This window comes from Sinocyclocheilus anshuiensis, unplaced genomic scaffold, assembly GCF_001515605.1.
Source record: "Sinocyclocheilus anshuiensis isolate Anshui unplaced genomic scaffold, SAMN03320099.WGS_v1.1 scaffold813, whole genome shotgun sequence".
Lineage (NCBI taxonomy): Eukaryota > Metazoa > Chordata > Actinopteri > Cypriniformes > Cyprinidae > Sinocyclocheilus > Sinocyclocheilus anshuiensis.
This window is the reverse complement of record NW_015540942.1, coordinates 1933610-1947895: the sequence shown is the minus strand read 5'-3', so window position 1 is coordinate 1947895 and position 14286 is coordinate 1933610. Positions and strand designations below refer to the sequence as shown.

Sequence of the window (14286 nt, the reverse complement as noted above, 5' to 3'; positions counted from 1 at the left end):
AAAAAAAAAAAAAAAAAAAAAAAAAAAAGTAAAATCTGAGAAAAGCACAGCATGATCACCTACCCATCACCTTGACAGGACGGGCAAGAGCCTCATTCAACTAAACCAGTCAGTATCCACAACAAAAACTCGGCTGTTGAAAACAATGAGGTGACATTTACATAAACAGGTAGGATTTACACTCACCCCAATAACTTTCTTGGCTCCAGCTTTGGCTGCAAACATACAAAGGATGCCAGTTCCACTTCCCACATCCAGCACCACCTTATCCTTGAAGAGATGCTTGTTGTGGAACATGGAGTTTCTGTACGTCAGAGTACGAACTTCATCCTTTAGCATCTCCTGTGGACACAGAATGGGTTTACATTGATCACAGATATGAATGTGTAATTGTACCACTATTCATGAAACATGATGGACCAATAAGACTGTACCTCATGAATACCAAAGTGTGCATAGGAATCAAAGTAGTAGTCTTTGGAGGTCATGTCTTCTGCTGCAGGTTTTGCTGAACTCTCTCCCTGGGACACCTATTTAAAAGAAAAAATCAAATTATACACTATGAAACAAAGTATAAGATTTTAGGATTAAGATTAGGCAGTGTCTTTTGTATGTTAAATACAATTTTAAAAAGTTATCAAGAGAAGACAAAAACCCAGCTAGACAAGGTGGTCAATAAATCTGTTTTGTTGCTAATTGTGAGGAATTCTGTACAATGCTTCAACATTTTGTGGTGTCTCTTAAACGATTTGTATATGCGCAAATTTTAAAGGGGTCATATGATGCTTTTTTAAAGATCATTAAAGATTCCTAAATGCATCTACTTTCGGAAGGCCAAATAAAGTGCTTTTGCTTTCGCCTAGAAACACAGTGTCTCCCTGACATGGCTGCTTCAACACTAACTGCGGTTACTGAAACCACGCCTTCTTTCTTTGCGTGCACATTTGGGCAGCATTATGCAAATATTTCCACAGTGAGGTAGGTATGTGGGGGCGTGTTAGAACGAGCCGTTTTAGGGGGGCGTGGCAGAGTCTTAACTTTGATAAAGAATATCTCTTTGGTTTTGAGACTTTAGTCTTTGCAACTTCAGGGATCTTATCTATGCACAATCAGCTTGTAACACTCCAAAAAGAAAGGAAAACTTGAAATCGCATCATATGACTCCTTTAACAAAGGACAAAACTTATGTCGGTCACGCATTACTTTCATTGTAACGAATAGAATAAAGGATTCGATACTTGCTAGCCACAAAATAATCACTTGTCATCACCAACTGTAACCTGTAGAAAGATTTACTGACGAACAAAGAACAAACCTTTTTGGTAAATGGATTCAAAAGATTCAAACCACTGTGACCAATCAAAATCCGCTACCATTACTACTACTACTATTGAGCAAATTCTAGACCAGCATTGCCTCTTTAAAACCAGTTAAGACAATTTATGGTAGTTCAAACTCATGAACGTATTTTTACCCACACAACTTTAAATTCATTAGAGAAGCAAAGATGCGGTAATACTCGCCTTTTAAATGAGAATAATCGTTTTTATAGAGTCATAAGACCGCTGAAACTTTTGAACTAAATGCACGTGGGCAAAAACGTGGTTGCGAAACAACATTTAATTGGCCACACCGCCAATTACAGCAATCTGGTTACTAACAACGGATTAATCGTGAACGAAGCTGTAATAAATAGTAATCGAGTAGATCACAGCCATCAGGCTGCGGTGTCCCGTCCCATGCGGTCTCGTACCCAACAAGAAGTCATCAAGCAGCCGCCAGCGTGCTCTAAATGACCCTCATGGAAGCTGAACGAGGAACTAGCTAACAGGACACAGATATTACTAAATCCAGTTCCATAATACATCAATTGGTTACACGTAGCATTAAAAAAACCTCTGTATTAACTAATTTTAGCCAATTAGCAATAGCAGACATGTGATGCTAAATGAATGAATTATTCGCGGCAGGCTAAAATGGATGCTCAAGATGCGTGTGCGCACATTTCTACCCACCTGATAACTAACTGTTACATACGCAGCAACCAAACCCGTTAAACGACTACAGAATAGTAGTTTAGACGTAACAAATAAAGTTGGCATATTAATTCTAACTATCGTAAATAGCTGTTTGCCATCGGATGTGTTCTAGGCGAAATGGCCTTGAGTGGCTCCAGCTTACCTCCATTCTGTCTGCTGTCTCCGCCATTTCGGTAAACTGGATTCCACGACGACTGCAGCAGCACAGCTCGTGTAAAACACACTTGTTTTGCTCCCGCCTCTTTGCCTTCACTAAATGATTTGATTGGACGGCAATCATGGGATTCACTGTAGGCTCCGCCCACTTTCTTGCAGCTCTCCGTCGTAGGCTCAACTTCTTGGCATTTTTTCCTCTCTTTTGAAACGTGACTTTCATTGGATCAAACTGTAGCGCGATCACTAATTTATTATTTCATACAAATGTTAAATTACAGGTTATTTGCGAATTATGATTCCATTGTTTTCAGGTAAGCTAGTTATGAGGGTTGGACTGATGTAAGTGACCATACGTTTACAAAAACGTTTTAGCAAACTATATAATAACGTCTAAATATCTATCTATCTATCTATCTGTCTGTCTGTCTGTCTGTCTGTCTGTGTCTATCTATCGATAGAGAGAGAGAATACTGACCAAACTAAAACAGGTCAAAAGAAAAAAACATAAGCACATTAGATATAGACACATTTAAAATTTTAAAAATTAAAAGCCTCTCCTCCTGTCTCCCTAGAATTTTAATGTAGGCCTATTTCTTTTTTTTTTTTCCTGTTGAAGATGAGAAAATATTTTGAAAAAATTTTGTTCTTACAATCATAATAAATGTTGTTTAAACCACAACATTCTTGAGAATATCTTCTATTTTGTGTTTTACAGAATAAAAAAGTCATACAGTTTGGAATAACGTGGTGAGTATATGGTGACAGAATTTTGTTTTTTGGACGAACTATCCTTTTAAATCAAACCGAGCCACGAGAAGCCTATTTGCCAAAGATGCTACTACACATTAATGTTAAATGAAGATGCCTTGAGAATAGTGTGCATTCACTGATAAATTGTAACAAATATAGATATGAGTTTACCGTGTACAGGATGATGATGATGTATCATCTAATATATTATGGGGTAATTTGCTAGTTTAGTTGCACAAAACTGATAGGTGCCGTCTTGCTGTATTACTGAGTAAGATGACCCATAACCTGGGACAAGAAGCCCCCCAAGGTAAAAACTCAGCTGTCATTTTAGACAGACAGACGGACGGATGGATAGATAGATAGATAGATAGATAGATAGATATTGGATGGATGGATGGATGGACAAAGATGATAGAGTTGTACGATTAACTTATATAAATATTTGTTTATCCCCTTCACACAATCAATATCAAACTATTTCAATAATCAGCTTTACACATGAAAAAACAGTCGTCAGATTTAATTAATGTAATTTACAACCTCTCTTTTAGCAATTTATCACCATTCCCACCTACTTGCACTTTGATACTTTCAACAGTGTCGATCTTGTCTTCAATCCAATTAAAATGGTCATAAAATGTAACTGACGTATGAACGGACAAATGGTGTACTGAATGACAGGGACAGAAGCGCAACTAACCAATCAGAGCAGGAGAAGCGGGCTGGAGGCGGGACATGTGGGGAGGAAGCGCTGGAGCGAGCTCAGTGCCCGTTCTGTCACGAGCTCCGTCCGGGTACAGCGACCGAACGAAAAGTCTCGTACATTATTGACGGCTAATTATAGTCCACAGCGATCTTTTCCTCGAGAAACAGGTCTGTCAGATTAGTTCGTCAGCAAGCAGGGTTCCCCGCTGTCCTATTGCGGTCATTTGGGTGATGTATTCTAACATTTGATTGAGCTAGCCAGCTCGCTAGCTGTTTGGCTAGCTTGCCGTGCGTGACTCAAAGTCAGAGAGGAATCAATTGTTATTTTAACACCATCGACATATAGGCGCGTAATCATAAATTAAAAACAACACGGTGGCTTGTTTTTTAATTAGTCATTACCGCAACGTAAGCTCGTGCCTTTCCATCGTTTTCCCATTGACGAGAGTTCACGGGATTGAATGAATTAGCCAACGGAAACACCAGTCGCGCTGACTTCCCAGCTTCTCTCTCACCCACTGCATCCACCTCTTTTCTTCATAAACACCCGCGGCTACATTATTTGTGTGCTTTACAAGCGCTTACAATTGAATTCAGGACTAAATTCGCAGCTCAAGTGTGAGTTAGCCCGCTAGCTCGGTGCATTTGAACTCAAATCGCCGCCTATTTAACCTGCACCTCTGAACATCTGAAAGTCATTTGTTTCGTGTTGAAGCCGGCTTTTTAGAGAAAAAACGAGCAAACATGCCGGCTGTGTCGAAGGGAGATGGAATGCGAGGATTAGCTGTGTTCATATCGGACATCAGAAACTGTAAGTGTCCCTGTCACACTCGAACACCACCTCATTTTCTTATGTGAACAGCTGTACTGAACTCTTCCTATATACGCCCTAAACTGGATCAAATGGCTTCTGCTTTGCTCCGTGATGCTTTTTAACCAGGATTAAAGGTTAAATCGTGCAGGTCAGATGAGTGACTCTTGGTGAAGGAGGTCATAAACGTAATCTCGCCGATCACTCAGGCCCGTTAGCTTTAGCTCCGGTGATGGAGTGATGCTTTATCGTCAGAGAGCCCGCTAGGCCGCCACCGAAAACCGTGTTTCACTGCAGATGGTTTATCCAGCATGTCTTGTCTAGTCTCGGTTGCTTTCGTCACCTTGACTAGCGGTTGATATCGCTGCTCGCCAAGAGGACTCGATTCAGATGTGTTCTTCACGATAATCCAATTATCAAGCTGTCGCCTTGAGCTCAGCATTATAGGAGTGTTACAGATGTGTCTGTAATCTTCTGCTTATTTTGTACCTCTAATTTTACCTTTTGAATCTTAAAAGGCTTTCTTTGTGTTAGGAGTTTGAGTTCCTAGTAATTTTGTGTAGTTTTAAAGAATGGCTGCAAATAAGATTGATTTTCGTGAGTTTTTTCATCCTCATTTTCTGTTAAACATCTAAAAGTATGAAAACATGCGTGATTCCAATTCGAAGATAACTTTTTGGGATAATTTTTGTGATATTAGTGATAAATGAGAGTGATTTTTGCACATATACTGTGTAATTTGTAGTTTGTGACTTGCATTATATTTTAGCACCACATACACAAAAGTTTTATATATATGGCATGCTGCCTTATTCTTTTACTGGCTCATATATACCTGCATATGTCCACACTTTATTTTAGGCCCTCATGCATAAAAATGCGTGGCTTCTGTACTAAAATTTTTAATGTTCAAGTAAGAGTCATGGCATAGTGGGTATTGCATGTGTTTAAGGAGATGTTGTACTCAGTTGGGGTGTAAATCAGATGTTTTATCACGATACGATCTGACATTAATTCCCTCTCAGCAAAGTGATGCTTGCCTGTACCTCAAAACATGCGGTGATATTATTTGATTTGATTCAGGGGCCTGTGATCAATATATCGATATTACGATGTTATGTGCCTATATTACATAACCAGTTACATTTTTATTAATTCAAAAATGCTAACAAAATACAACATGAACATTTAATTGAACTCTCTGAAAATTGGAAATCGGGTATTCCAATTGGGACATCCACAACAAAAAAGTCAAAAATCAATTTAATTTTTTAAGTGATATAAAGAAAAAACAAATGAGTCACACATGAGATCATCAATCGTCTAATGACAGCTCTACAGATAATGAGATAAGTAATGACAACAGTCAAGAAAGTTTTTCAGTCCTCTGTGCTCTCTAAAATGTGCAAAATTAGTATTAGGACATACACAACAAAATTAGGTACATAAACTGTTGAAAAAAATAAAATGTATATCAAAAATAAAGAAATGTCAAAAATGAAGTTGTTAAAACTTATCAAGTATTTGATGACACCTCAGTGGCAATTTGGCATAACTGTCAAATATCTTATATATGTTTTAAAATAAAAATATAAATTGTCATATCAAATCCAGCCTGAATTGTGTCTTGTCCGTCTGTCTTGCTCTACTCTCATTTAGTTCATAAACAAAAAATGAATGACTTGCTACCTGTAGCTACTGAAACACAACTCGAATACACAACTCGCTGCCATAATTGCAACATTAGTGGGTCTGTTGCAATTCTTATAAAACTGGTGGTCACTGCAAATTACATTTTGATGCATTCATCAAAAAGTGGATTTCTAAACGTAGTGTAATTCATTAGTGTCCTATTGGAATCATTAAAACTACAACACCAGTAAAAGCATACGCGCATGGTCAGTTAGTTTGACTTGTGCATAGGAAATGTATTTTTTTGTGTACATGACATGAGAACCCTGGTAATGACTCATAGTACTGGATGATAATAGTATCAAAAAAGACAGAGCAGACACTATATTTCACCAAAATATAATAGTACTTGTATGCAAAGCTGTTCAACATAAGCAAGACAGTTTTTTTTTTCTTTCTTTTTTTTTTACATTTGGTTTTATTTTCCTTCTAGCATTATCTCATGTGTCAGCAGTTACGAGGATGTCATCAGATCCCTTCTTGAAAAGTGCATATGCAAAGCAGAGTGAATATTTATCTGTTGTACATGAGTAACATTGGAGAAAATAAGAAATCTGATGGTTTGCCCAAGGGTGATTGATGGAGCGAGAATTACATTTACATTTAGACATTTAGCAGATGCTTTTATCCAAAGTGACTTACAATCAACAATCAATCAATCAATCAATCAAAATCAACACAAGAGCAATGATATGCAAGTGCTATAGCAAGTCTCAGTTAACTTAATGCAGTACACGTAGCAAGTTTTTTTTTAAATCATATAATAAAAAGAAAACAGATAGAATAGAAAAAGAATAGAGCAAGCTAGTGTTAGAAGCCTTTTTTGCTTTTGGTAATTGTATAATAAATAAAAAGAAAACAAATAGATAGAATACAAAAAGATTAGAGAAGCTAGTGTTAGGTTTTTTTTTTTAAAGAGTTAGTAAATAAATAAAGTGCAAGTCTAAAAGGGGCAAGATGTTTTTTTTAAATATTTTTTATAAAGAATAGAATTAGAATATAGAGTGCTAGAGTTAGAGGGTCAAATAAAGATGGAAGAGATGTGTTTTTAGCCGATTCTTGAAGATGGCTAAGGACTCAGCTGCTTGGATTGAGTTGGGCAGGTCATTCCACCAGGAGGGAACAGTTAATTTAAAAGTCCGTGAAAGTGATTTTGCGCCTCTTTGGGATGGCACAGTAAAGCGACGTTCACTTGCAAAACGCAAGCTTCTAGAGAGCACATAAGTCTGAAATAATGAATTTAGGTAAAGGGGTGCAGAGCCAGTGATGGTTTTGTAGGCAAATGCCTTGAATTTTATGTGAGCAGCTATTGGTAGCCAGTGCAAATTGATAAACAGAGGTGTGATGTGCATTCTTTTCGGCTCGTTAAAAATTAATCTTGCTGCCGCGTTCTGGATTAATTGTAAAGGTTTGATAGAAGTGGCTGGAAGACCTGCCAAGAGAGCATTGCAATAGTCCAGCCTTGACAGAACAAGAGCTCGAAGAAGGAGTTGTGAAGCATGTTCCGAAAGAAAGGGCCTGATCTTCTTGATGTTGAATAAAGCAAATCTGCATTAGAAATGGTTTAACCTACAGGTTGATGGTGTAGTTGCGGTGAATGAGAGAAAACATTAAATAATGAGCTGTACAAAATTTTGGTGGATTTTGGATATGTAGTTGCAAGAACATGATTTTTGTCATGCAAGGGTGAAAATTAGTGATGTATTGTGTGGTTTGGGTTTGCTAGACTTTGTGAAAACTTTAAACTTTCCAAGGACTTTATTCTGTGATTATACTTAGTGATTATTTTGCCTTATGTCTGTTCTGGAGACATGTTACAGCTTTTTGATAAAGCTCAAATTGGTTTTCTTTTGGAAATATGTTTCAAGTTCACACTGAATGCATTAATGACTGTGAAGCATGTGTCAAAATCGTGATTAAAATCGAAATCGCAATAGTTTTTTTTTTCCATGTCGCACAGCCCTAATACTGATTATGAACATCCTTGAAACTCATTTATAGAATTTTTAAAGATGCATTAAGCATTTTGATTTATAACTTTTTAAATACAGTTTTATACAAGAATAATTGAATGTGAAAATAATGGCATGGAAATATGCATATTTTTCATGCCTAAAGAGCTCATAGCACAGTTATACTGTCTAAGCTGTACTGTGGTAAATGCAAATAGTTATGTCCATTTGAGGCAAGTTATCATCAGCAGCCGGGCATTTTGTCAGCTTGTGTTGTCTTCTGATTTGTTCAGATCACCCAGTGATAACCAGTTGTTCTGCAGTGTCAATTGAAATCCTGTTGTCTGAGGCTCCCTGTTTTTTGTTTCTCTCTCCAGGTAAGAGTAAGGAGGCCGAGATCAAACGCATAAATAAAGAGTTGGCCAACATCCGCTCAAAATTTAAAGGAGACAAGGCTTTGGATGGATACAGCAAGAAGAAGTATGTGTGCAAGCTGCTCTTCATCTTCCTTTTGGGCCATGACATTGACTTCGGCCACATGGAGGCTGTCAACCTGCTCAGCTCCAACAAGTACACTGAGAAACAGATTGTGAGTAAAACCATCTCAAATATCCTACTGTGTATGGATGTGTATATTAGGGTGCTTTCACACCTGGCTCGTTGTTTTCGGAACCTGGCGCGTTTCCCCCCCTTAGCTCGGTTAGTTTGGGCATATGTGAACACGGCAATCGTGCCAGGATCCACGCCAAAACAGTCGGTCCGAGATTGCCTGAACGAGGTGGTCTCGGCTCGATTGAAAACGAACTCTGGAGCGGTTCGGTTGTAGTAAGAAAGCAATCCGATCTAACGGACCAACGAACCAGGCTATATCACAATGTATAATGGGTAATTACGTAAGTTCCGTGAAAAGCATTAGCTTTGTTGTTTTGCTAATACTTCAAAATGAACCTGTGAATGTCTGTGGGTGAGCACGTCTTTGCCATTCAAAATAAAAAAGGGAACTTTTTCATTTTATAATGCCGTCTTATTGCTCTTCTTCCTAGTAGGTGCATTTTAAAAATGTTTTCCAGATGAATCCTGGACTCCTGCTCAAAATGATAAATTAATATAAGACAAAAAAAAAAAAACTGTTGTCGTTCCATCCTGACGGATGACAGCCGTGACAGCTAAGTGGAATCTCAGAAAATAAACCATGGAACTTTGACCAATGAGACAACAGTTTACTCGCACGTGACTTGTATTAACAAATTTGGTCCGTTTAGAAACATTGCCGTATGAAAGCGAACCGCACCAAGAATAAAAAACAACATTGTAATAATTTTAATCCCTGTTTCGGAACAAAGCAATCGACCTACAGGTGTGAAAGCACCCTTAAAATCTTGAAGGAGTGTTGTGTTAAGGTGTTTTGAAATGTTTTTTGTTTGTCTTTTTTGTTTTTTGGAATTGTCACTGTTGACTTTGTGAGTGTTTGCAAGCATGTATTTTTCTGGTAAGTTATTGCACACTTTACTGCCGCTCACAGGCAGATTAATTGCACTGTTTGGCCAGTGAAGTGGACCAAATGTATAAGGAAATTATGCAAAATATGAGAACTGTACAGGAAATAGTTGCATATCAGGATTATAAGGTACACAAAGTGCAGTAGTGTCTGAATTCATTCATTTATCCTGGCATTCATGTGGCATTCACAATGCATTTACTGGTGAATAAGCCAAAGTGTGCAGTTTCGAACACCGCTTATACAAGAAAATATAATAGTTTGTAATGCCTCTTACGTGCTTATGTTATCTGACACTCCTCATGAGTTCAGCTAGATATCATGAATGAACCTCAGCAAAGACTAAATGTTTTCAGTTTTCTCTTCTTTCAATGAGAGATACTCTCTTTTGTCTGCATAGAGACATGTAAATCATTACTTGTGCAAATGATATGCAGGATATTGACTACATTACACTGTTGGAACAAACAGATCCAGTGTGCAGTGTTAACAGCTTCTGAGGTGTAACTACCAATATAAACTACAAAACTACAAATATCCTCAAATTTTGGGGAGTTTTAAAAAAATAAATTAATATTTAGTAAGGATGCATTAAATTCATCGAAAGTGACAGTTAAGATATTTATAATGTTATAAAAGTTTTCTGATTTATGTAAATGCTGTTCTTTAGAACTTTCTATTCATCAAAGAATCATGAAAAAAACCTGGTTTCCACAAAAATGTTAAGCAGCACAGCTGTTTTCAACATTGATAATTAGAAATGTTTCTTGAGCAAATCAGCATATTAGAATGATTTCTGAAGGATCATGTGACACTGACGACTGGAGTAATGGCTGCTGAAAATTCAGCTTTGTCTTCACAGAAATAAATTACATTTTTGTAAATTGTAATGATATTTCACAATATTATTGCATTTTTGATCAAATAAATGCAGCTTAGTTGAGAATAAAGAGACTTATTTAAAAAACATGTTTACAAATCTTACCGACCCCAAACTACAGTTACAAAAAGTATCTGAATTTTATTACTCTGCAGTTTTACCCTTGTGAAAATTGTCTTTTATAGATGTGAACATCTGATGAGCATGGCCCTAGCTAGTGAGAGTGAGCAACAGATGTGCTTTTAGCTTGTCAAAGAGGCTTAGTGGCACTCCATGCCATGTAGACCTACCATGAGGTCTAATTATCTCCTGCTGATCAAATACCCACTCTAGCAGCCACACTGCCATCAGCCACGCAGCTCTCCACAGGGTAACACTGACAGAAGCAGGGCAGAATCTGGTCAATCTGAGCATGTTTCGGTTCTAAAAGGACAACAAACTGAGGGCCATTTTAAGTCAGCTTATCTTTTTGCTTGAAAAGGAAAAGCATTAAAATAACATTTACAATGCAAACTAGACGACAACATGTGTTGTCACTAAACTCCACATGGCCTTAGCATTTGTTCTTGGATAATGCTGCACATGGCATTTACATAGTGCTGATGAATTGTGGAAGGGTTGTAGAGCACACCAGATCTTTTGTTTCCTGTTGCAATTTTAAACACTGACATAAACTAGAAATAAGACGAAGTCATGCATCTTGTTAGCCTTTGTTAAAGTCCTTTTCACTGCAAGACATTATAGTATATTGCTGAAGAATGAGGTGATGTCATCATGTTTTGACCTACTCCTCCATACGGGTCAAATACATTCAATACAATATTCAGTTTCATGTGAGCCCAGCCCAAATATTCAGAGTTTCTTCACTCAAATGAATACCAATTTCCTTATATAGAACTCTAAACGGCATCTTATAGTTTTCTGTGATTGTTAAAAGGAGACTTATAAGCACATTAGAAATGTGATTTAGGTCACTGAACGGCCTGCTGTGTGGTAAGATTTGGTCTCTCAAACTAAACAATGAGTCACAGCCTACAGCTAACAGTTTCAACGCAACCATTAGCCGGAAAATTCCGCTGCTCTTCTGATACATGATATGCTATGTCTTGGATGCTGAATTTTGCCGCAGAAGTTTTTTTTTTCTTCTTTTTTTTTCTTCTGTTATTTATTTTTTTATATATAACGAACAAAGTAAATTTATTTTACTGGTTACAGTAAAACCAACAAACAAACAGACTAATAAGCAAAAGGCACTATAATTTACAATATAGTTATGTACCGATACATGGCAGAGAAATAAAAATAAAATAAAAAGTAAAAGTCACCCGGGAACAGGCAATCAGCGTTTTTGTAAAATTCTAAGCAAAGGCTACCAGAGTGAAGATTGCATTCTTGTAAAATTCAGTGAACTGTAATAATGGAGTTTTGATACACTGAATGGAGCGAATTATTGAATTTTGCTAGCTGATTATAGTATAATTCAGATGATTCTGATCGTTTTGCAAGACACATTCCTCCAAACGTCCAGACTTTAAAAGCACGTACAACATCATGATGCAGTGAGAGTGGAAAAGAAGCAATTCAAGAGAGCTTCTACCCTTGCAGCAGTGAGGGAGGCACATTAGCTCAGCGAGGGGGAAAATCTCTCCCTCGTGGTTTAGTGCTTATCCAAAGAGCTTGCAGGGCTGCCGCTCTGAGCCTGTTTGAATATGACAGTTCTTCAGTGACGCTGTCTTCATTTCAGCTTTACTGTACATTACCGTCATTTGGCCTTAGTGTGTGTGCAAAACATAAAGCATAACCATCAGCTTTCTTTTGTTCCTGCCTCTTTTTCTGTGCTCCAGGGATATCTGTTCATCTCTGTGCTGGTGAACAGTAACAGTGAACTGATCAGGCTGATTAACAATGCCATCAAGAACGACCTGTCCAGCCGAAACCCCACCTTCATGTGTCTGGCTCTGCACTGCATCGCCAACGTGGGCAGCAGAGAGATGGCCGAGGCCTTCGCTGGAGAGATTCCTCGCATCCTTGTGGCTGGGTGAGCAACTTTTGGGTTGGAAGGATTGAGTGAGAGGGCAAAAGTTAGGGATTTAGGTTGATGGATTTAGGTTGAAGGAACTTGCATGTGGGGAAAAAGAGGATTAATAAAAAAGGAAGTGTGTATTTGTGGTGTCACATGTAAGAAACAAGAAATTAGGGCTGGACAATAATTCAATATCAATATGTATCGCGATATATTTTCTTTCAATAACGGTGATATGATTTTTAAACACATTTCCAATATTTTGATATACGTACATTACCAGTGTTTCCCATACATTGATTTATTTGTGGCATTTGATTTCGTTGAATAAGCGTGAGCACTGCACATTTCAAAATCAAAACGCAGCGCAGGTGTTTTATATGAATGAATCTCTGAAGGGAACCGACTTCAGAGAAAGTTTCGGTGACATTTTCATTTTTATCTGATAAAGTAGCGTTCATGACCAGAGCTGCTTTGATTACAGCCATTACCGGGGAAACCGCTTGTCTAATAATGTGTAAAAATATAATAATTATGTCTACCAAGCTCTGATAATGTATGGAATATCATATTAACAGACTATCCCAATTTTAATAAAACAATAGGCCTATACCTTTAGAAGCACGGATGTGTCTGTCACTTTAAAGGTATGGTTCACCCAAAAATTCTGTCATAATTTACCCAGGTTGTTCTAAACCTGCATAAAGTTCTTTCTTTTGTTGAACACAAAAGAAGATTCTGAAGAATGTGGGTAACTAAACAGCTGCTTGTCCTCAATAACTTCCATAGTAGAGAAAAAATAATCAGACTATCAGAGGCATTGGGGACCAGAAACTGTTTGGTTACCCACATTCTTCAAAGTATCTTCTTTTATGTTCAACAGAAGAAAGAAATTATTACAGGTTTGGAACAACTTGTGGGTGTGTTAACGATGACAAAATTTTCATTTTTGGGTGAACTATCCCTTTAAGTCAGACAGTCCACCGTGAACAACTGAAATATTTCTCTGCAAACTGTGCGTTCATCATTAGTTACTGGACAGACCCATTGTTAACTTTCCCATTTAGCCCTACATCTGGAGAGCCTTGTGTTCAAAGGGCGGACGTGAGCTCCTAGATGTTTTAAAACCGCGCAGGTTTACCGCATGCTGCAATCGTGTGAAAGGGCTTTAACGGCGCGCGTTCTGGAGACTCCGTCGGAAACACAGACACCAAAATGCAATCACGCGCAAATGAGCTTCTCTCTCATATTCTTTATCCTGGCTGAAGCACATTTGTTTCAATCTATAAGAATATTCAGCCTACACTACCAGTCTAAAGTTTTTTAGCAGTAAGATTTGTAATGTTTTTTTTTTTTTAAATAATTATCTTCTACTCACCAAGGCTGCATCGATTTGATCCAAAGTACAGCAAAAACAGTAACATTTTGAATTATTTTTACTATTTAAAATAACTGATTTCTATTTGAAATGATAGAAATTTTATTTAGCGCTGCAATTTAATTTAATTTATAATACTTTTATGTAGCAAGGATGCTTTAAATTGATCAAAAAGATTATAATGTTACAAAAGACTTCTATTTCAGATAAATGCTGTTCTTCTGAACTTTCTATTCATCAAAGAAACCTGAAAAAATTCTACTCCTTTGTTTTCAACATAATAAATGTTTTTGAGCAGCAAATCAGCATATTAGAATGATTTCTGAAGGATCATGTGACTGGTGTAATGATGCTAAAAATTCAGCTTTGAAATCACAGGAATAAATCACATTTTAAAAT

At 37.4% G+C, this 14286-nt stretch overlaps 2 protein-coding genes across 2 annotated transcripts in view; one reads left to right on the top strand and one right to left on the bottom strand.

The window, feature by feature from the left end:
* LOC107689671 (protein arginine N-methyltransferase 1-like) overlaps positions 1-2275 on the bottom strand; it is an 11256-nt gene extending 8981 nt beyond the window's left edge. Inside the window, exons 1-3 of the mRNA XM_016487788.1 lie at positions 2182-2275; positions 435-530; positions 187-342 (exon numbers count right to left, since the gene is read on the bottom strand). Coding sequence (XP_016343274.1) covers positions 187-342; positions 435-530; positions 2182-2208 — 279 coding nt within the window. The 5' untranslated portion in view covers positions 2209-2275. The remainder of the gene's footprint in view (positions 1-186; positions 343-434; positions 531-2181) is intronic.
* Positions 2276-3691: 1416 nt separating this feature from the next.
* The window catches only part of LOC107689692 (AP-2 complex subunit alpha-1-like), a 26688-nt gene continuing 16093 nt past the window's right edge, over positions 3692-14286 (top strand). Inside the window, exons 1-3 of the mRNA XM_016487811.1 lie at positions 3692-4464; positions 8486-8697; positions 12331-12524. Coding sequence (XP_016343297.1) covers positions 4398-4464; positions 8486-8697; positions 12331-12524 — 473 coding nt within the window. The 5' untranslated portion in view covers positions 3692-4397. The remainder of the gene's footprint in view (positions 4465-8485; positions 8698-12330; positions 12525-14286) is intronic.